General features: G+C 38.0%; 2 protein-coding genes across 2 annotated transcripts in view; both read left to right on the top strand.

Annotated features, from left to right (window-relative positions):
• SPMIP4 (sperm microtubule inner protein 4) overlaps positions 1–10186 on the top strand; it is a 17238-nt gene extending 7052 nt beyond the window's left edge. The window contains exons 3-7 of the mRNA XM_087917147.1: positions 2830–2987; positions 4760–4833; positions 7912–8056; positions 8265–8356; positions 9355–10186. Of these exons, the coding sequence (XP_087773273.1) occupies positions 2830–2987; positions 4760–4833; positions 7912–8056; positions 8265–8356; positions 9355–10149 (1264 nt within the window). The 3' untranslated portion in view covers positions 10150–10186. The remainder of the gene's footprint in view (positions 1–2829; positions 2988–4759; positions 4834–7911; positions 8057–8264; positions 8357–9354) is intronic.
• Positions 10187–14448: 4262 nt separating this feature from the next.
• Positions 14449–17946, top strand: CYCS (cytochrome c, somatic). The gene is made up of 3 exons (XM_026706426.2): positions 14449–14530; positions 15895–16071; positions 17534–17946. The coding sequence occupies exons 2-3, from the start codon at positions 15903–15905 to the stop codon at positions 17680–17682; spliced, it is 318 nt and encodes a 105-aa protein (XP_026562211.1). The 5' UTR covers positions 14449–14530; positions 15895–15902; the 3' UTR covers positions 17683–17946.
• Positions 17947–23917: the final 5971 nt, after the last annotated feature.

Here is a 23917-nt window from a genome sequence, read left to right as displayed (position 1 = left end):
CAGGCAACATTTCAATGAAGTCTCATTCATCATCTTCAGGCTTGTGTCTTCAGCTCTGTGCTTCTCAGAGTGATGAGAGCTTGCAGCTGCTTCTTCCTTTTAACTGCTAGTGGGGGTGTGACTTGATTGGGTAGGGGCTTGGCTGTGTTCTGATTGGGTGGGGGTGTGTTCTCATTGGTTGGGGTTTTGGCTGTGTTCTGATTGGTTGGGGGGTTGGCCGTGTTCTGATTGGTTGGTGTGTTCTGATTGGTGTGTTCTGTTCAGGTGGGGGCTTGCTTGTGCTCAGGTTAGTCTTAGTTGCTGGGGGATTTGAGCTGGTGAGCTGTGATCTTGCTGTTTGGCTTCGAGTTCGTGGTCATGCCGCATCTTCATGGTGGGTGTCAGTTCACCTCATGTTTGGCTCGACGGGGTTTGAAGTGGGTAGTGATGCAGCTGGAGTGCGGCTTCTGGTCCGTGGTCATGTTTCATCGTCTGTGTGGGTGTGAGTCTGCTTTCTACGTGGAAGTGTGGTGGTGGCATCTTGTGTGGCCCTCGTGGGTGTGAGTCTGGTGTCATTCTTCATGTTAGGTACTTGTCTGTTCATGAGGGCGGGTTTCCAAATGGCTGGTAGGCGGGAGGTGTCATCTCATTTATTCATGATGTGTGGGCATTTGTCTATCTCTATGGCTTCTCTGATTATTTTGTTGTTGAAGTGTTCAGTTTTGGCGATAGTCCTGGTATTTTTAAAGTCAATCTCATGTCCTGTGGCTTTGAGGTGTTGGACCAGGGAAGAGGTTGGTTCTTCTTTTTTGATTGAGTTCAATGCGTGCACTTATTTTCTGTTAGTTTGTCCAATGTATGTGGTGGGGCAGGCGGTGCAAGGGATTTCGTATACTCCTTGGTTTTCTAACTCGATTTTGTCTTTAGGGTTTCTTAGGATGGTGGATATTTTTCTGCTTGTGCAGAATGCTGTTTTAATGTTGTGTTTTTAGAGGATCTTGCTGATTTTGTCTGTAGTGCCTTTTATATATGGGAGGAGGGCTTTGCCGTTCTCTTGTTCTCTGTCTTGGATTTTGGTTGGGGTTTCTTTTTGGATTAGGTGGGTAATCTTCTTTCTTTGGAATCCATTGGCTGTTAGTATGTTGGTGAGAGTGTGTAGTTCGGTTTTTAGGTGTTGTTCGTTGTCTAAGCATTTTGTTCTGGAGATGAGTGTTTCGGCTACGGAATTGATCTGTGCTGGGTGGTGGTGTGAGAGTGCGAGTAGATAGCAGTTTGTATGTGTGAATGCATCTGGTTATAAAACCTAATAAAGAATTTTCCTTGTGGAAATCACTTAAAATATGATAACCCCATGATAATAGGGAGCTTGTGAGATTTTGGGCTAGTGGTTAAGACATCAGACTAGAAAGCAGGAGAAAACATATTCCTTCTTAACTACACTATTCATTTATATTGATTTTGTGCTAGATTTCAGTTTTAGGACTTATTGCAAGTAGGCACCAGGCAAAAAACAGGAGACTGAGTTCAAGTCCTGCCTTAGTCATGAAAATCAGATGAGTGACTTTGGGCCAATCATCAATCCCCACCTCACAGGCTTGTTGTTATGGGTAAAATAGGAGGAAGAAAGTATGTTGGATATGTTTGTCAACTTGAGCTATTTATAAAAATAATAAAGGTGGAGTACAAATAAATAAAAAGTAAATTTTGATGCATTCTCCTTTGAGCCGATTTATATTTATATTGTTTTTAATATAACTTAACTTAATAACAAAATTTAAGACTAATTTTTTTATAGTATGGCATCTTGAATTATGTCAATGGTATAAATTGGATTTATAAATAACTAAAGGCAGACTGTTTTTTATTCTAATTACAGATTACCCGAGTTGCCAGAAATTTCCAATTCAAACAAGTAAGCATATATCTTCTATTTTTTCTGCCCATGTAGATCATTCTCTTAAATTCTACTCATGGGTACCACCTGAATCTTGGCATGTGGAGCTGTAATCTTTTTGAACTGGTCTCAGCTCTTCACAGCTACTTTAAATATAAGCTGCACAGGAAGCTAATTTCTCAGACGAACAAGAGGAATCTATAGCCATCAAATGTCATTGAACCCTATCTTCCAGCAGCTGCTTTCATTATGGCCAGTGGTGAATGTGTAGTAGATCAGCAACATCTGGAAATTGACATGTTCCTCGTACCTGCTTTAAAAGTGAACAATATCTGTTGGTAGTACTAAAAGCTGAATCTGTGTGAAGAGAATGTGTGAGATCTGTTTTTTTTTTAAATAAAAAGCAATGTATTTATAGTTGGACTTAAAGTGTCAAAAATAATATAACATTGATGAAATATACTGCCATGTTAAAAAACATAGGAGGAGATTTATTCAGCTATTGCAAGGTAAACAATACTGGGTTCATAATCTATAGCATAATTAATAGGAATTGAAAATCCTGCTTGTCTACTCTTGATTCTTACTTTATGTACTATGAATAATGAATGAGGTTACTAATCAGTGGGTAAACAAGGGAGGGACTATAGCAAGGAGTTCAGCTTTTACTTTTTGCTTACAGAAACCAGTAACAATGCTTTCCAAATAAGAAGTGTATATATTGACCTGTGAAGGACTTAAGAACATCCTATAAAATGGTGTCAATCTTTTGCTACGCATAGCCAAAGCAAGGTTGATCATATGGTTTTAGAATGATGATAAAGCAGAAGAAGCAGAAGGAAGAAGAAAAGAAGAGGGAAGAGGAGAGGAAGAGGAGGAGGAGGAGGAGGAGGAGGAGGAAGAAGAAGAAGAATCATTTATGCAGGACTTATAGAAACTAATAAGATATGTTCTTAAATAATGTGTTTTATTTTCTTGCCAAATATTTATAAAGTATTTGCTATATTGTTTAGGTGTGCAAGGCATCTAAAATATAAGGCACCAGGTGCTCTACTCATAGAGGGCCGATTTCGTCCTTTTCATCCTTATGTCCATGGCAACACTGACATCCAAGGTAAAGCAAGTTTCCCTTTTTATAGGGCAGTGTTTCAAATATTCACTAGAGAACAAGCAAACTGCTCCACTGGAAATTCTAGCAGGTCTATTCATGCATATGTGCAGAAAATAGAGAATTTTTTCAAAGCAGCTATGCAATGTTCCAGAGAGCATTGTTGCTTTGGTATTTTATGGAGGGATACTTTGCTCAAGCCATGTGCTTTGAAAAGTAGCTATTTTAAATGCTTTGCATAGCCCTAAGTAAACAACAACATGCATTATTCTGCACTGACTTTAGTTATCTTTACTATCCATGAAATATGAACATGATTCACTTAAAATAATGCTTGGGAGACTGTGTATGCATGATGTCTCAGAGAAAATATTATTTAAAGATTAGCTTTTGGGAATTTCTTCCTACAAAGATACTTTTGAATAACCTATATACTTAGTGTTCATTGATTTTGCTGTAGTGTGGTTTCCCCTTCCCCCATCTTTTGATTGTAGCTTAAAATAGTGTTATAGAGAAAAAATAACATTTGCATTATTGTCCAGCTTGGTAACTGTTACAGTCCACATTAATTGTTAGTAATGCTGCTGGAAAGTCTAAAATTAGTTATGTGCAAATTCCCCGACCATAAAAAATACCATGAACCATTTCCTGTGTTTAATTTATAACAAAATGTCCTATTTTATTGAAAGGAAATCATCCTCTCCAGTGGTGGGATTCAATTTTTTTTAATTACTGGTTCTGTGGATGTGGCTTGGTGGGTGTGTTAGAGGAAGGATACTGTAAAATCTCCAGTCAGTATTTACCAGTTCTTCATACTCAAAACTTCTGCTATTGGTTCTCCAGAACTGGTCAGAACCTGCTGAATACCACCTCTGATCCTCTCCCACAAAGAAGAACAGATAAAGAAACTAATCTGCCTCTATTGACATACTTTTTTTAAATGTAGAAATACTTTTTCCTTTTAAAATAGTGGTGGCTAACCTTTTTTGGGCTCCTGTGCCAAAAACTGTGCACGTAGAGGGCAATGCATGCCCCCCCATTACCTGCATGCGCCGCACAGCTGATTTTCTGCCGGTTTCAGGCCTATTTTGGCCTCCCAAAGGCTTGAGGAAAGCTTCTGCAGGCTTCCACAAGCTTTGTAGGCCAAAATCTAACCCTGTTTAATCACTTCCGATTTTTCCGAAAATACTGGAAGTGATGAAGCGGGGCTAGATTTCGGCCTACAAAGCTTGTAGAAGCCTGCAGAAGCCTTCCTTAAGTCTTTGGGAGGCTGAAAATCAGCTGTGAGGTGCGCACATGCGCAGTGAGGTAAGTTTGCCTGCAGCTTATATGCCGGCACAAATGGCTCTGCATGCCACCTGTGTAGTGTGGTTTCACGGCTTTAAAGGGATAGAGGTAGACATTATTTTTCATTCACTGAATAACCTAATACTGTAGTCATTCTCTTGCTTTTCCTATTCACAAGAGTATTTCAATATCTATTCAGCATGCACACACAGTTCCAGTGTCTTCATCTCTTTGTGTCTGCAGCAAAATGAATTATTTTAACAGTCCTCTAGAATCAGAATCAGAGATCTAGAACTTTCTTTGAAAAACCAGAGAAATGGAACTGCCTTTGTTTTAATTTTCATGGTAGTTTTAAAAAGTACATACAGTATAATGGAAGAATATCAAAAGCAATGTCAATTCTGTGCTAGTCTGGGAAGAAGTCATAGGGATTCTAAGCTAAATTTCATGAATGTCACCTTATAATGAAATGTTTTCATCTGACATTGCAGTTGGCCCCTATAAAAAGGAAGATGTCAATGAATCTATCTATAGAGAAGCTGTGACATGTTCACGTCATGCACCAGTAAGTAACTATTACTAGTAGTTGAAAAATAGCATAAACTTGGTGGCAGAACACATGGCATGCATGTTTCAGATCTCAGGTTCAGTATCTTATATCTCCCAGTAAGCCTAACCTGAAATCTCAAAAAGCTGCTAATATCTTTAGAAGACACAGAACTTCTCCGGGTGACTAGGGGCAGTTTCTTTTTCTCCTTCTCAATCCTAGAAAGAGGTTAATGGAAAGCTACCTCTGATATATTACAAAAAAACTGCATAGACTTGTTGACACAGTCATGAAGACTGACCCAAAGTCACCAAAATTCTAATAATAATATAGTACATTTTAAAAAATAACAACAGGTAAATCAGATAATAACAAAACCCAGCAATGGCTAAGAGCAAGAAAACTGAAGAAAGAAATGAGGGCTATTTCTGGCCACAAATGACCAGACCTTAAGAACAATTGCATATAAAGCCAGATTTTTTTTGAATAAAAGTTTTTTATTTCAATTTACACATATACAACAATACATTAACTGTATTGCATCAATATATCATATATTTTAGTATAAGCAAGCTTAATAATCTCTTAATATCCACATTCATATTGAGTCAAAATCCTTCCTTATTTTCAACATTTCAATATTCTCTCCTAATGCCAACCACCAATAATTTCATTATTCATTATCCTCATTTTTTTTAATTAAAAAAAATCTCATTTGGCAAGCAGTATAGTTCCAGGTTTCAATACAATACAAACATGACCATATTTACCTATTCATTTTGTTTGTTCAATTTTCATATCACATTAACCTTAGTAGTATTAAGTATTAAACTTATCCAATTCCAATTCATAACTTTTTTCATTCATTAGAGTATTCTCATATCTTATTTTACAATGTTATTTAAAATTCTCATCTCATTTCTATATTCACTTCCCAAATTACCTTTATCTGTTATATTTGGAATTTTATCAGTCCTTAGTTTAATTCAAAATTGTCCCCTCTGATTATTAATGCAAGCCAGCCACCTTCAATCTACCTTGATACCATCTCCTATATAACTATATACTATATAACACACACACACACGCACACACTTTTTTGTCAGATTCCACATTAGATTTTCTCAATTATCTTATGAATCATCTATACATTATAAAAAATATTAGTCTAATCAATTAATTATAGCAACTGACATTAATCCTTCCATAATAGTTCTCATTTCATCATCTTCCCCCCTTTTCTATTATTAAAAGTTTTATTTGGGTTTTCACAAAACATATGTACAAGTACACATAAAATATCTCTTTTTTTGAGAACAGCATGCTCCCAGATTATCACTTCTCTATACAGACATAAACTCAATTACATATTATCTTATGTATTCTAATCCATATCTTATAACTATTTTTGAAATTTTCTCAATAGTTTTCCCTTTCCGTGCAGGTCTTGGTGTGTTCGGGTCTTTTCCTGTGTAAGATTGAGAGTATCTTGGCAACATTTCGACGAGGTCCCACAACACCTCAGGATGTCACAACACAGCTAACGACCCAGGAGATTATAGCACAAGACCCAGAATGTCACAATAATAGAACTCAGGAGGTCGTCACACAGCCCACTACCCAGGTTGTTACAACACAGAAGGCCGATAGACACACAGCCACACATGTTCTTACAAAAAAGCCAGCCAATCTGCAAACATCAAATCCATCAACCAATCAAGAACTGACAACACAGCCAACCTCCCCACCAGTATATATAGGGAGACGGTAGCTCCGATCACACTTTGCTCGCACAAGCACGAAGCCGAACATACCAGCCTGAAGATGACGAGTGGGACCTTGTCGAAACGTTGCCAAGATACTCTCAATCTTACACGGGAAAAGACCCGAACACACCAAGACCTGCATACCTGTACCCATGAAAATCATTATAGTTGTGCTTTTAAAGTTGTAGCAACGTTTGCAAATTGCAAAAACACCGCTGAAATTCACTGCAGGAAATACTATGGTGTCTAGTAAACAGTCACCACACTTCATCTGGAAAAATGTCTTCTTTGCAATTGAATATTTGCATGGATGGCAAATTGGGACAAGACTCACAGAAAATTAGCTTGGCTTTTAGGTGTGAAAGTAAATCAAAGGAAAACAGTCTGATATGGTATTAAATATGTTATTCATGATCAAAGAAAGATAGAGACTGTCTGTCCAGTTAGAAGAAAGAGATTCAAAAATATGAATGTTTATTTAAATGTAAATAGGATTCGCTTTTGATATACAACGGTCCTTGGAATTTTTTTGCAGGGACTTCTTAGTTCTTCTATAGAAAGTTTCTACAGAAAGTATCAGAAATGTTGTGCCTGTTTAATTGATTCCAAGCCAACCTTCATAGGAGCAGCCTGAGAGTGAGCAGAATGTATTTCTCTTGCCATGCAAAGCTCAGCATTAAACCACACTTTCCCCACATTTCTAGTATTCAACTTGGCACATTCAGACATTGAGGATTCCAATTCCCATCAGTCCCAGCCAGCCTAGTCCAATGACAAGGAATGTTGTGGTCCAAAGGACATGGAGAACCCCAAGTTGTTTATCTTTGATCTAATGGGTATTTCACTTTATAGTAAACAGACTTTTCATATCACTATTAAAACTATTCCCCTTCTATCCCTTTTCATTTCCTGATTTGATTTGAAACAGGAACTAGAAGGAAAGCCAGGGTGTTTTAACCTTTGGTATGGTTTGTAGTCTCAATCCAAATTAGTTTCTGTATGTGTGGAACTGACATTTTCTTAAATGTCAACATATACCGGAATATTTGAAAGTCCAATTTATTCAGAACAGCAAGGGAAAAAAATGAATACACTTTTCATTAAACATTACATATCAATTATACTGAACTTATTCTAGAATAAAAAAGAACAGAGGTAACCTGAGATGGAAAATATATACAGCATCCTGTTAGATTTTTAAATGTTTTAAATTTAATTTTAAAAACTGCTACTTCCCAAAGCAATGAAGAAGCAGTACGCATTCCCAATATGGCTTCAAGTGAAGTCATTTGTCAATATATGTTATTTATATCTTTATCCCAAATCTCAGATCATTGAAGGAATCAGTCACCAAGATGAAACTCCTAAATCAACATTCCAGCCTCCAGAACCTGATCTTTTACCTCGAGCTGCCAATATACTAGAAAATGTAAAGAAGGCTCTTTGGCTATCTACATACAAGCGAGACTACACAGGTATACATTTTTATCAAACTAAAGTATTAAACTAAAGTACTAAAGTTCAAGTTAGCAGATAAATCACAAACACTTTCAGATAATCATCTGGTTTTTTGTATCTTCCAAAAAAAATAGAGAGGATAAAAAAAGAAAATGTATTCAAGTGAAAATTATTTGTTTAAAAAGAATAAAAATTATAAAATAAAATTTAGGTGTTTTTTTTTAGGTAGAGGGCGTATGAACCCATTGCAGCTGGATGACTATAATGCCAAGTTAATTGGCAGAGCAACAGGAGAACTGGGCAAAAATGTGGATCTTGTAAGTATGGAAAGTGGTATCATGGATCTGGATTTTGTCACAGCAAAAATCACACATTAGCTTTGGAATTCTCTGTGGCCGCTCTTTTTTGCAGGGTAGAAGGATTACCTGAACAGTCCACCACAAGCACCTAATGGACTGGTTGGATTACAGAGAGAATTTAGGGTTGTTTTTGAAGTTCTGTTGCAAGAAGGGCTTAATCAGTACATAATATGGGTAGCTAGGACTTTGCATCAGTCCTTCTCTGCCTATTGTACTCTTTCCTGAATCAGGAGGCCCTGCCTCTAATCAGCCATGCTTAGTTACTACTTTGTTGCATGGTTGAAATATGCTCCATATGGAGCTATCCTTGAAGAGCATTCAACATAACTGTTTTGCCATTGAAGAACTAACTCCCAACAGATTTTCATGTGCAATTCAAGATATCATCTGTGTATTTCATGTGTAATTCAAGATATCAAGATGATATCTTGAATTGCATGTAAAAATCTATTGAGAGCATATCATGGTTGATATCAATAATCATTTGCATTTCCAGACCACCTCTTTTTCCATCGCTCATGGCAAAATGAACATGCTCTGGGTCCTTCTGTTAAACACTTTCATCTAGTGAGGACTCAAAAGCCCTGTCTTCTTTATTGCTGCATTTGCACTGTGGAACAGCATCACCCAGATTTCGATGACTGTGACCTTATTAATCTTCCAGAAGTCCTTGAAGACCTGATTTCCCCCTCAAGCACTGGTGCCAGGATGTTAGTTCAGACTTATTGTAGTGAACTATAACTTATTACAAGTCTCAGTTGCGCCGTATTATTGATTTATTTTATATTGTATTACTTTACGTTTTCTGTATTGCTAAACACCAAGAATCACTAGACTGAGATGGTTGCTCATATGAAATAAATATATAGGTCTATTTGGTTCCAAAAATCATATTCAGATGTGCATCATTGTACATATAAGTCCTGGGAATTAGTTCTATTCCATCTGTTCTTCAGAAAGAATCCCTTCATTCGACAATGTCTCAAGTAAGGCCCTTGGAAGGACGCATTGCTCGTGCCCTTCAAGGCAGGCTCTCACATCATCAACATCAGCATGCTACAGAGAACTACGAGTCACCACTTCATTCGAAAGACCATTGCAACATAAACTGGCATTCAGAGGAAGTGCAGAATAGAGGGAAAGGATCCCTGAGTCCCCTTCAGCAGGATACACAAAACAAAGCTAGTCAAAGGGACAATTACCTGCTGTACAATTGGATTCGGCCTGAAACAACCTGCCAGGAAAAAAACGGTCAAGATAAGAAACGGTTCTCAAACAGATTCCGAAAAATTACAGATACCTGGAAAACAGATCAATTGTATCGCAGGCAACTTACAGTGCCACCTGAACCAGAGCTTCTTCTAAAGCCCGCCGAATCCATTTACTATGAAGATTTGCAACCCTCCCATTTAAACAGATATATTGTGTGGCATAATCCTGCCATTCTTAGTAAGCCAGCCTCAACCTCAACACAACTGAAGTGTGAAAGGTGTGCTAGTAAACCAGATTCTGAATGTGCTTCTAATTTTGGAGAGATTGTAACAAGCTGCAATCCATCCTCAGACTGGATGCCTAATTGTGGGATGGTTCGACCTCAGACAAAATTACTTGATATCCAGGATTCTTTTACAAAGGGAGAAGCCATCAAGTACTTGAATGATCTTACAAGGCGGGGACTAAGAGACCTGAGGGATCATGACAGGTATGGCAGAAAGCATAAATTCCAGGGCATTCATGCTTTCTTTTTGTAATAGCTCATCTTCTCAAACAGCAGAACTTATAAACACCTCAGCCACAGACTCCACTACTGAATTGGTCTTTTTATTTTTATTTTTTTGTATTTTTCTTTATTAAGTTTAATTATTTATTAATATGGAATTGTTTCAATATCCTCTAATATAGGGATCATTTAGAATACACTGGCAGGCCTCTGTAATGTGCAACAGTCTGCCAAAATTGCATATTCCCAAGACTTTATAAACAACAAGTAAAGAAATTGCTATGCTTAACTGTTTGTGTCTTTCACCCTCAGTGTTCCTATTCTGTAAAATAGGAATATCACAGCTGCCTTTAATCATGCTATCCACTTTTCAAATATTGCATCAGAATCCGTGTTCTAATAGTAAAAGTTAGATAATCAGACACATGTATTGTTCCAACACCCATGTGAAATGAACCCTCCCTGATCACATAACACATGAGTCCAGACTTGCAGTTGTGAGCATTTAAACTATCCATGCCCTAGTGGCATTGTTGCCAGGTAGCAAGCTTAATTTGACATGCCATATCCATGAATAGGAAATTGCCAGTTCAAAGTAACTGAAGCTGCTTCAAATATATACTGTATGCTTTCTTTCTTTGTAAACAAATTTTCCACCTTTTGCATTTGGTCATATCAATTTGCTGGTTAGCATAAAGAATCTTAGCTACAGAACTGACAGCACTCCAGTATTAGAAAGTTTTTTAAAATCCATCTTATGCTAGGAAAGCTGCAGAACTAATATTTTGAAATTATTCATAACCTGCTAATGAACTTGACTGTATCTGGTAAACTCCATATGTGCCAGAGGATTGCAATATGGAAATGCTGTATTGTCCAAAAAGCTGATAGGCATCAGATTGGAGAATCTGTGTTTTAGATGAAATCCCCAAAAGGTACGTGCTTTTACTTCCACGGCAAACTGTGGGTAATTTATAACTCCTCACCTTTCCTCATTTAATCAAAAACATTTTTTTTCTGCTGAGTATTCTAATGTGGATTTTTCGTGATTTTCTTTTCTCATGAGATTAATCAAAATAAGAAAGCCTATTTCCTCCATACCAGTGGTGGTATTCAGCTGTTTCGCACTGCTTTGGATGAACCGGTAGCAAGGATTTGGCGTGGGTCGCCGAACCAATAGTAACTTCTGGCTGGCCACGCCCTGACTCGGTCACCGGTCGCTCACTTGCCCTGCCGACCGATGCTCACTCACCCTGCCTGCCTGACACTCAACCCGCCCAGTCACTCCTTAAGGTATTCCTTTTTTTCCCCTCCTGACAATCAGCTGTTCATACGATCAGCTGTCCCGGAATTCCCTTGCTTACTGCTTCACCCAGGAGGCATCCCTGAGGCCCAGGGAGGCAAAAAATAAAGGGAGGGGGAGATACCACCTCCATTTTTTGATTTCCTGGGAGCAAATAGCGCTTCCCTGAAGCACAAAGTCCCAAAATGAAGTGTGGGGGGGAGGGTGCTGTGCGTCCCCTCCAGGCTCCATTTTTTTTCCTTCCTGAGCCTTAGGGAAGCCTTCTGGGAGCAAAACTGCCCCTCAGGAGGCTTCCTGAGGCCCAGAGATCGTATTTGCCAGTTCTCCAAACTACTCAAAATTTCTGCTACTTGTTCTCCAGAACTGGTCAGAACCTGATGAATACCACCTCTGATCATCTAGATGAAAATAAATTTTCTATCCGTATACTTATGAGTTGTCTTGAAAGGAAAAATCCACTAGGTTGTAAAATGGAATTGCAAAGATTGTGAAACAGCACATTTGACACACCAGAAATAAACCTGCCAAGTAGCACAAAGATCAAGTCATTTTCAAAATTTCATGGATCTAGAGGATGGCCTTTTCTTGCTCAGGTATGAAAGTTTTCCAGAAAGAATTGCACAGCACAAGACATGCCTGACCCAGTTTTTGAGCTCAGGATAAAATATACTGAATGAAATGCATTTTAGCTGGTTGACTTTTTTCACTGATGTCATTGATCCATTGTTACACAGACACACACACAATCGTAATTTATATTGTATTCATAGCAGAAAAGAGTCTGGAGAAGTAACAAGGTTGATACTATATGGTACAAAGCTATTATAGAATCTAATTGTTCTGCTTCAGATACCACAAAGCCTCTTCCCAGGTCATGAAAACTGATCCCGGAGAGGATGTGTAGCGCGCCTGACAATACTGCAGATCCTGGACAAGCATTGCTTATATGCTATGTCCTGGATAGAAAAAAGTGAGCTTCCAATAATCTCCTTTGGCGTCCTTACCACTATCTGCACAGCCTGTCAGAAATAGTAATACTTCCAAACCACAAAGGATGCTTTCAATCATCTATAGAAAGTGGTAATGATCAAAGGAAAATGTGCTCTTCTCATATGATGCAGAAAATGCAGACGCTGCTGTGACCGCTTCACTAGTGTCTCACTACTGAGACCAAGTTAACCTGCTCGTCAGCTGCATACCCAGAAACTTGATACTCCCAACCCATTTCCACAGTTGATTTGTTAATACACACAGGTGTATGGCTGTGCCTGCTTTTCCTGAAATCGACAATGACCTTTTTTGTTTTTCCTATATTTAAAACCACACTTTTTATGACACTATTTCATCAAACTCTCAATCTCCTCTTGGTAATCCATACATATATACTGTGTGTGTGTGTGTACACATATACTGTACAGACAAAAGGAAGTGAAGCTCATTCATTGGTTAGAAAATACATTGGTTTCAATAAACATGTTTAAATAAAGGCTGTTCCACATTTCTACTAATGATAACTGGATGTTGTAATTCACTATTCCTTTTATCCCTCATCTCATTCCATCTCAAATAGCTGCTACCTAAGTTTATAATTACATGGAAAAATAAATGGAAGTTTTGTAGCTTTGTACAAGACTTGTTATTTAATGATATTTATTTTTCATGATCAAGACTCTTGGTGGCTCTACAGATAGTTCTCACTTAACACAACATTGAGAATGGAATTTCCATCACTAAGTGACACAGTCATAAAGAGTGATATCACATGACTATACTGCTAAGCAACACAAATTCCACTACTCCCTGTTGCCATTATTAAATGAATCACTGCAGGTAATTAAACGATATCATAAGAAGATTGCAAATGACAATCAAATGAAGGCAGGTTGCTGTGAAATCGTAATTATGAACCCAGCACCATGTATCTGGATTGCAACGTGACTACAGGAATGCTGCAACCGATATAAAGATTAGTTGTAACTGTACTCATTTCAGCATCATTGTAAGTTTCAACAATTCTTGAAGAAGTGATCATTAAACAATCTGTATGCTGTTTGTGGTGTGACTGTGATGGTGACATGCTGGTTAGGACATGTCCACTCTTATTGGCTACGTAGATGTATCCAGTCCCTTCAAGTCATTGAAAACTTGCGTGTTTTCACTTGCGTGTTTTCACTTGCGCAGGACTGATAATCTCTGGTATGTGGATGTGAACATGGACTCTCCAGATGTAACAGAAGAGACAGAAAGTTTGCTCTGAATCAAGCTCAGCTGTAGAGTCCCAGTATATAACAATTTCCATACTGTTTTCTTGGTTGTCACTGCTTCCTACTAGGATGATTTCCTGACTGTCTGCTTTGCTCTGTACCATTGGTGGTCTCCTGTCCAAATATGGCTATATTCAATTTTGCTTAGCTTTACAAGACATACAAAGTTTTCTGATGGCTGTTACCAATTTGGACAGAATAAAATAAAACAATATCCACAATCTAGTGTTACAAACCAGATATATCTTTCCAGTACATCGAACTTAATAATTGACTCTGAATGTGCAAGTTAAGAGAAGTTTTCCTATCTCAGCAGTTTGATGATTGCATCATTTTCCGGTCGCCCACCCATTGCACTATCACCCAATTTGCCGCCAAAAGAACAGCAAGTTCCTCGCCTTACGGGCGGAATCCCCATTTACGTCACTTTTTGCCGGCAAAAGAGCTCATTCACATATGACCCTTAAGAAAAAAAATCGTGAAAGGCACAGCGGCTTCAGCTAATCTTGACCTTGTTATAACGACACAATGCGCATGCGTAGCCGTCTCCCTTCCTACGTCCTTGCCCATTGCGCAAAACCAGACCGGCTTATCAGACATACCCCGAAACTCAATCTACCTTGCTAGTTTGTGATAGGCACCACGACTATCCAATAGCCTTACTTCTATCTAGCGTCTGATTGGCCGACGTACATTAGACGATCAGGGAGTTTGGTTGCAGAGGCACCGGTTACAAAGACTTGCGTACAGGGTGCCCTTGGGTAGAAACGGTGCGGCTGAGAAAGGAAGATCGGCGCGAGTAACGGCACCGCGGATTTCTTGCACGTAGTCCCCGACTTGGCTTGGTAATTAAAGAGAACCTTCCTCATCCTAAAATTGCGCGTGTGAATGGAGAAATTGGGGGAAAGAGGCTTGGTGGGAAAAGCCGGAGAACGGCTCTGGGCTGCTGATGCGGATTGGTGGGTCAGGGACAGAGGGCTCACGAGGTCAGAGCTGCAGGCTCGCGGGCGACGCTTGCGCAGATCCTCGAGAGACAGCTCGCGGCTGCACGTGGCTGTGGAATGAAAGCCCCCAAAAAAAAAAGATGGGGGGGATTGTGGTACAATACACCTGGAAAGTGACCGAAGGAGGAAGCTGGAAGGAGCCAGGCCTTCCTTCCGAAGGAGACGAAGCCGACACTCCCACGCTGCTTCTTGCAGCATCTGACCTTATATGGGACGAAGGAAGGATATCAGGGCGTCGGCTCAACGCGGCTTTAATGTGATTAAAAATTTTAAAAGCGCCGCTTTAACACGTCCCCAATGGGTGCCCTTCGTTCCAGCGAGGCCAATGGCCAGAGAGTCCTTAAGCATCTCTGCCGTCTTTTAACCATTGACCCGTATTTGGGGCTTTGTTAAAGGAGAGGGAAGCGCGATTCCCTTGGAAATAACATCCATTCATAACGAAGGACGGAGAAAGCAGATTTAACCTTAGCTGCTTCCTGGTAGCAAAAGTCATGGTTTCTGGGTCGATTAGAGGTCATAGTCAGATTAGAGGTCATTGAATAATTCATTGAATTGAATCGGGAGTTTTGCCAAATGGTGCTATGTAATGACCTCGTTTTTATATCAGATCAATTTAATGTGCTTAATTCTGCCCACTTGCAATAATCAGCTTAATATTTTCCATAATAATGTATGCATAATTGTATATTTGGCACACTTTTGCAGGAAATCCTAAGTGCATGTGCTTACTTGAAAATAATTTTAAGTGAAAGTACATATTAGTGCAACATAAAAATTGTCTAGAAGCACAGTTTCATCATTAGAGTTATTGATCATTTAATCTATCCCGATTACATTCCTTTAAGTGTGATGACAGTATGCTGCTAGATTATTATCACATCCAAAGGCTATATTTAGAACTGGGGCCTGGGACCAAACTGAAAATGGAAATTGACCCTAACCATAACAATTCAGAATATAGCGAATTCTTTGTAAACTTCATGCCACCTTCATGCAATTGACAATATGAAGTATGAAATGCTTTTAATACATTTATTGTACTAAAGCATGTCATCTATTATGAAAGTATACATTTTGGCAGTTCACTTTTAGTTTTAGTGTTTGTGCTTCAACATATGTTTCATAATGCCTTGTATTTTGCATTTTCTATCCATTTTTATATACTTCTTTAATGAACCCTGCTGATGTGTATGTCTTTTCTTCAGCATTTACAATGGGAGACGTTGAAAAGGGAAGGAAGATCTTTTCTATGAAATGCGGAACCTGCCATACTGTAGAGGCAGGAGGCAAACACAAGACTGGTCCCAATCTACATGGTCTGTTTGGCCGAAAGACTGGTCAAGCTGTTGGTTACTCCTACACAGAAGCCAATAAAAACAAAGGTAAAATGGAAGTGTTACACTTATCTTACAAAGCAAATGCAATAGTAATGGAAAGGAGACAACATATTACCAAAGGATTATTGTATGTTTAAAAACATCCATTCAAACAAAATGGATTCTTGCTCCAATGGATAACTGTATTTTAGTATATGTTAGATATCAGATTTAATACTCTTTTTAGAATATAATGAATCCTAATTCTTGTCCCTTAAATGTCCTAGTTCCCGTATTTCCTGAGCAACTGAGCAGTCCTTTAATGGCAATTGCATAATCTCATCCTTCTAAATTGTAGATTTAGACTTCTGTTAGTTCAAGATGCAACCCAGATCACAGTGTTTCCTGACTATGCATTAATACTAGGAGGTGAATGACAAAAACCTATTTATTAAATAAGATAATTTTTAGTGCAGGAGCATCTTTCACTGATGAAATTTTACTAGGAATTTTTTTAAACAGAATTATAATAAAGTTCCATTGTAAAGTTTTAGAACCTATAGTTTCACTCAGAATGGTAAATAAAGTATTCTAAATTATCCCCATCTTCAAAATGGCATAAAACACAAGGAAAAGGGGTTGGGAGAAGAATTTTTTAAAAAGCAAATTCTAACCAGGGTTCTTAAATTATTCCAATTTGTTGGGTACCATGAGGCAGTTTCTTTTTTCTTTATTGGTTTGGCTTGCTTTGGCACAATGTGAATTATATGTAAACCAACATATTACATCTGCATTGATAGATGGTTCAAAAAAACTAAGTACTTCTTCAGAGTTTAAGTATGTTTAGACTTCCTTACTGCATTCACTTGAACTACAGTATCAATATCCAATGACTGGTCTAACATTTCAGAACATCTGTCAATCTTCTAAAATAATCTTAAATTCTTTTCTAACTCTTAAATCTGTTTATAACTGTAGTGTATTTTGCAAGGAATTAAATTGGTGGAAAACAGGTAGTTCTGTATTGCTCTCTATCTCTAAGCTACTCTGGTGTTCTGTCTCTCTACAGATTTGGGCGGTAAAAGGCCAGCAGCCCACCAAATAACTTTCTAAGAATTGAATTAGTTTTAGTTTAAATTATATGGTCTTTTTGTTCCTTTTCTGTTTTCTCCTTTATTTTAATAATTATTATGTATAACTTTTAATATGTCATTCCTGTTTTTCATTAGATTCATATCTGCACAATATGTAATGTGTCCTATTTTCCTCAAAGCAACCTATGAGGAAATTCGACTAAGAGAATGTGATTGGTCAGTGTCTCCCAGCCAGGTTCAAGGTATAGGACGTTCAGGGTCTTCTGAGTTTTAGTTCAGCACCTTAACCACTATGTTGAATTGTTTTTATTCAGCTATAAAACAATTAAAAAATATGGACGTCTTGGAAAAGAATAATACAGAGATTCTGATACACGATATAAACTATTTTGAATTTAATTCTACAATGTTGTTGTAATAATGTTCTCTCATAGGTATAATCTGGGGAGAAGAGACATTGATGGAGTACCTGGAAAATCCGAAGAAGTATATTCCAGGAACTAAGATGGTCTTTACTGGCCTTAAGAGTAAGAAAGAGAGAACAGATCTAATAGCATATCTTAAGGACGCCACTGCTAAATAAGGGCTGTGTATTGCCTTATTTATTTTATCAAACAGAAACATTCTCTGTGATGAGATTAGATCTTAAACTTTCTATTTTTACATACATTGTACCTAACATTTAAAAATATTACTCATCAACCAGAGAAATTTGATCATGGATGGTTAAAAATACATATTTGTTGTCATAATTTATAGAATTGTGCAATCAGAATTGTGCACTTGAAGGAATATTGTCAGGACAACATTGCAACCTGAATCATGTAATTAAAATCCTATCAATGTCTTTGGTTTGGTTTTGATTATTTTTATAAATGTGTTTTATTGTTTTTGAAGAAAAAAAAGGTTTTGAAGGAATGCTTATCTTTGATAATACTTTAAACGTATCTTTAGCATCACTCTAAAAAGAAAAGTAAAACATTCATGTGTCTTCTGAGGTTTTCTCTGATAACATTTCGGGTAACTAGAAGAGTAACTAGAAGACTTCTGGCCACGGGGGAGAAGAGGAACAGGGAGATTCAAAGCAATGTTTAGCGGTATGAAGATGCAAATCATGTTATCACTGAGTCACAATGAGGTGACCTCTATGAAACAATGCACCTCACTGTCAAAGCAGAACTGCTTATAAGAGCCTGGCTTATATAGACAAAATGTCTCCTCATTTGCAGAAACTAAAAGCAACCACAGAATATTCAGATGCCTCTAAGCAGCGGACCAACTAACTAGCATATATCATTTTTTGCATTTCAATTATTTTTATGAAACTGAAGAGAAGTGCATGTTCATTCACATATGCTCATCTTTGGTCTCACTTCCCACATTTCATCTCAGATGTCACCCCAGCTTAACATCTAGTTTTTCTACAGGAATTTTTTAGGGAGGAAAAAAACAATGACAGCTTACCTTTTAGTCATTCGAGCAATAAAATAATGAATAGGAAGAAAAGAAAGAAGGCTCTTTTTCTTGGCTAAATGGTTTATTTTTAGCCATAATATTAATCACCACAATACATTCTGTGTGTATACATACTTAGAATTTATATATGTGGCCTTACAGGTTTGCACTTATTTAGCTAGGTCAGGAATTAGGGCCTCTAAATACCCTTATTATCCAGCGTGAAGGTAAGTGAACTATTTCACTGGAACTGAGGAAATGTAGGAGTGGGATGGTGAATAAATCTCACTGCAAAAAACTAGGTCTTCCCATTTGGGATTTTCTTCTGGTATGAGTTCCATCCATTTTTAATTCAGAGACAAAAAGGGACAGCCAACATATAAATTGCATGACTTGCATCCAGTGTGAATGCTCACTGAAGGGCCATAAGGTGAGCCAAGTGGGTTTCATTAAAGGTGCATTTTGTGATTCTTAATGACTACGACTTCCTCACGCTAAGTAATTGGCTTTGAGTGATTCAGATGATTTGCTGTCTTCACCTGATGTTACCAGAAATCTAGATAGATGGCAGGTTAGGGAAATCTAGCAATGGAAGATTCATCTTTACGGCTGGTGACACCACCAAGTTACCATCCAAGTGTGAATGATGTATTATATCATCTGCCCAGGATCAAATGGATTAATGGGCAAGTGATGTTGCTAAGCAACTATTACCCTAATTTCCACCTGGGCTTCTACAATCAGTTTTCTCTATTGAAGGCAGTTGTCAGTTTGGGGAATTGTTTCTTTTATCTTTGGTCATAGGACTGGCAAATGCTCAGTTGGGACGCAAGGGCATAAGTGTTGCATGATTCAAGTGTGAAATCAAGCCACCAAGATTAATTCTCAGAGCTCAGCTTCTCTTCAGAGTTCATCAAAGGACAAAGCTAGCTTAGCATGCCTACACTTTATTCCAAAAATGCAACTACAGATAAGTATTTCAGCCATAATTTTTTGCTCCTAGAAATGAAGCATAACTAACAGTCTTGACACATGCGCCTTGGTGAGTTGCTGTCTTAGAGGCAAAAGGAGTTCTATGGGGTAACATTCTGAAAAAAATAGGTGTCAGGAGAAGGTACTCGACTTGAAATTAATCTAGCACTCCTCCCTTTCAATTTAGTCAGAATTAGCACTTGTCTGTTAAGAACACAATTTCTGTTGTGTGCTGAAATAATCCTAGTGCTGGCACCCTTCAAACCAAACTATTCCATTCAATTAGATTTCAATCTAAATAGTGCAGTTCATGCCAAATTGCCAATAAACAATGGCTAATGGGTTCCCCATGCATGATGAACTGGTTGGAATTCAGCTTATGTTTTTTGCATCTATTAATCTATTGACCACTAGGGACAGTAGATGTGGAGATAGTATAGAGATTTTGTACTTGTCTAAAAGTGTTGCCGTATCTCTGCATAACATGTTTCCTATTAGCTAAGTTTATACTTTCACCGCTATCACTTTCTTATTCAAAAAACACTGTCCTGTGTAATTCAGGTGACCCATCTAACCAACCTTCTCCATAATGGAGGATAGTGCGTTGCAGCCTCAGCTATAGGCATACTTGAGTAACAGGCTTTACTGTCACTGTTACTTCCTAAAATTTAGCTTTATTGTATTTTCTTTACAACTGACAGCCCTAGTTACAAGTTTGTATTTATAATAGTGTTTCTCTCCACTCTTTCTACTGTACAAAACGATCTGCTATCCAACAGGACACATAATCAACAGTTTATGAGAACTGCATGAAGTCAGTTCTCAAACAAGCTTTTGCCACAGTATCAATCTTATTTGCCATATGAGTCACACTCAGCTCTTTGGCATGAAGCAGAAGCCCCTTATGCCTGTGCTCTGCATATGAGAAGTGGTGAGGAATACCAAACATCCTCATTCTGATCACATCAATATGCAATCCATTTTGACGACCAAAAATTTGATGAGAAGTAAATTTATGTGGTTATTTATTTATCCTGCCTGTATTATTATAAATAAGGCAGCAAACATAGCTAATATCCCTTCTATTTTCCAGTATATAATTGCATTTTGGTGAAATAATTCAATCTTGGAGCCATTTACATGAAAAAAAATCCACAGCTTAAGTGATATTCTCAGTTTTAGTAAAAACTGTCTCGAGTTCACATGCTATTTTTGTTAACATTGAAAGGGTCTGAATTAGGCACTAAGCCAAAGCCTTGAGTACTAACTCTCCAACTGAACTAGCCTGATACTTTGATTGCTGAAGTTATACAAAGCCCAAAAATTTGGAAAGGAGCTTGTGAAGCATTCTGACATGCTCTGTTCCCTCTTTGTCAGGTCTCCTGACAGGTGGAGACTTAAGGTATATGAAGAACGGTTACAGGAATTAGGCTTGGCTAGTCTAGTGAAGAGAAGGACCAGGGGAGACATAATAGTCTTCCAATATTTAAGAAGCTGCCACAGAGAAAAAGGGGTCAAGCTATTTTCTAAAGTGCCTGTAGGCCAGACAAGGAATAATGGATGGAAAGTGAACAAGGAGAGATTTAACCTGGAAATAAGGAGAAACTTTCTGACAGAACAATCAACCAATGGAACAGCTTGCCCTCGGAAGTTGTGGGAGCACCATCACTTGAGACCTTCAAGAGGAGATTGGACTGCCATTTGTCAGAAATGGTGTAGGGTCTCCCGCTTGGGCGGGGGGGTTGGACTAAATGACCTATAACAGCGGTCGCCAACCGGTGGGCCATGAGAAAATTTTGGTGGGCCACAGAGAAATCTCACCCCCAGAGCACCCCACAAAGCAATTAATCCAGGCTGCGCAGAAATACAAAGCTTTGCCACTCACATGGCCCACAGGAAGCCTTCCTGCCCACACACTCCTTACCTGGTAAACTTGCTTGCTAAATTTTTCCTTTTTCTGACCATCTGTTCTATTGTGCCAGGAGATTTAGATTAGCTAGGAAGCAGAAATGGTTGGATTTCTTGCTTTCTAACTAGTCTTTAGATCTTCGGCTCAGCACAGCCGAACCTCCCTTAGGACTGAAGGTTTGCTTGCAAGCAAATTCAGTGCAGACTCACAGCAAGCAAATTTGAGAGACTGAGCTAGCTGATGGCAGATAGATCATTGAATGATTCTGTGAGCAATCTGCCTGCTTTGCCTGATTTGGGGCAAAAGTTGCTCTTTTTTGTAAAAAAAATTCAATATTTACATGCATGGTGTGTTGTGGGTTAATTTTGTGAGTTTGCTCGCTAGCAAATTTTATGTGACAGACTGAGCTAGCCAATGGCAGATAGATAGGTCTCTGAATGAATCTGATTCTGTGAGCAACTCAATCTGCCTGCCTGCTTTGCCTGATTTTGGGTAAAAGTTGCTCTTTTTTTAAATAAAAAATTCAATATTTACATGCATGTTGTGTTGTGAGTTAATTTTGTGAGTTTGCTTGCTAGCAAATTTTATGAGTTTGCTTGCAAGCAAATTTTATGTGACAGATTGAGCTAGCCAATGGCAGATAGATAGATCTCTGAATGAATCTGTGATTCTGTGGTAAAAGTTGGGTAAAAGTTGCTCTTTTTTATAAAAAAATCAATATTTATATCAATATTTATAATATTTACATACAAGCCATGCCTAGCCAGTCACATAACCACCAAGCCACACCCACAAATTAGGCCCTGCTCACAGAACCGGTTAGTGGTCCCTGAGATCTAAAATTATGAGCTTGGTGGTCCCTGAGGTTGGTGACCCCTGACCTATAAGGTCCCTTCCAACTCTGATTATCTGTTATCCTCAAAATCATATTATTTCAGTCTGGTTGGTTTCTGAAAGTTAATCATTTAATCCAGAAGTGGCCAACATTTAGGAATTGCTGATGAAACACTCCTGTTTTGGGGCTGGAGGACCACGAGGACACTTTCTAGTTCAGTAGATTTTTCTGTTGGAAGCTATTAAACTGATTTTAGAATACAATAGAACAGATGAATTCAGCATGGTCTGGGAGGAGAATGAAACATACTGAAATTATCCAGAAGATTCCATCCCAAATCAATTCGTTTTCATAACCACATAACTACTAACCAGTATAGAACATTAGATCTCATGAATTAAAAGTAGAGAAAGAGAAGTAGAGAAGTAGAACAACAGATGGAGACAGTGTCCAGGAGGGCTTTGCTTAGTTTCAGATGGTGATGTGCAACTCGTTGGATAGTGACAAGTGACTTACAACTGTGACTTAATAACGTATATACTTAAGATATTGCAATGTGTTTTCCATGGCTTACCCTAGAAAATAACTCAGAAGTTTAAAATTAGTCAAAATTTTAGTCTAGCTACTAATTATTTAGCCCTGTACTTCTAGGGTCATCTTTCTTGACAACAATTACCTTTGGATTTATCTCAGAAAAAATTGTTGAGGATTCTTACCTCATGGAAAGTGGAAGCAGTGGGTGCCATGCTGTACAACCTCTTGCCTCGTAAACTAGAGGGAGTTCCCATTCTGTGCTTGTTCCAAAGAGCACTGTGTGCCGTCACAGACCAGGCTTATTGTTTTAATGCTTTTGAGGGAGTCTTGAGTGTTTGGAAGTTGGGAAATATATAAAGGTAATCTTTCACTTACAATCATAATTGATCCGAAAATTTCTGTTGCTAAGCAAGTTGTTAAGTGAGTTTTGGCCCATTTTATCACTTTTCTTGCCAATGTTGCTAAATGAATCACTGCAGTTGATAAGTAATTGATAAGTTGTAAATGAAGCTGGCTTTCCCGTGGACTTTTCTTGTCAGAAGTTTGCAAAAGGTGATCATATGACCTCAGGACACTGCAACTGTCATAAATTTAAGTCAATTGCCAAGTGTTTAATTTTGATTTTGATCACATGACTATCGAGATTCTGCAATGGTCACAAGTGTGAAAAGCGGTCCTAAGTCACTTTTGTTATTGCTGTTGTAACTTCAAATGATCACTAAACTAACTATTAAGTCGAGGACTACCTGTATTATGTAAATAAATATTGTTTAATGGAAACATCAATTGAGTCCCACAAATTTATAGGAATAATGTTTTTTAAAACTCTTTAAAATGATCAAAATAGACCCATTTCTATGTCTTAATGCAAAAGGTTTTCAAAACATTTATTTTTTTAAAGAAAACTTATTTTCCTCAATTATAGATTATGATTTTGAAAGAGGGCTTACAAAATGCATACAATACAGATTGCCCTTTGTTTCTTTTTCATCCTTTACAGACACATCCCTGCTGACAAGACTGGCATGGCACTGTCTGATTTTTTTAAAAAAAAAAAATAGAACAAAACTCAATCCTTGATTGCTTTCTATATATGTAGGGCAGTAGGCAGTG

Source organism: Pseudonaja textilis, chromosome Z (genome assembly GCF_049901715.1).
Source record: "Pseudonaja textilis isolate UNSWEBS1 chromosome Z, rPseTex1.2, whole genome shotgun sequence".
NCBI lineage: Eukaryota > Metazoa > Chordata > Lepidosauria > Squamata > Elapidae > Pseudonaja > Pseudonaja textilis.
The sequence above is the reverse complement of the archived record's forward strand: the minus strand, read 5'-3'. Positions and strand labels throughout refer to the sequence as shown.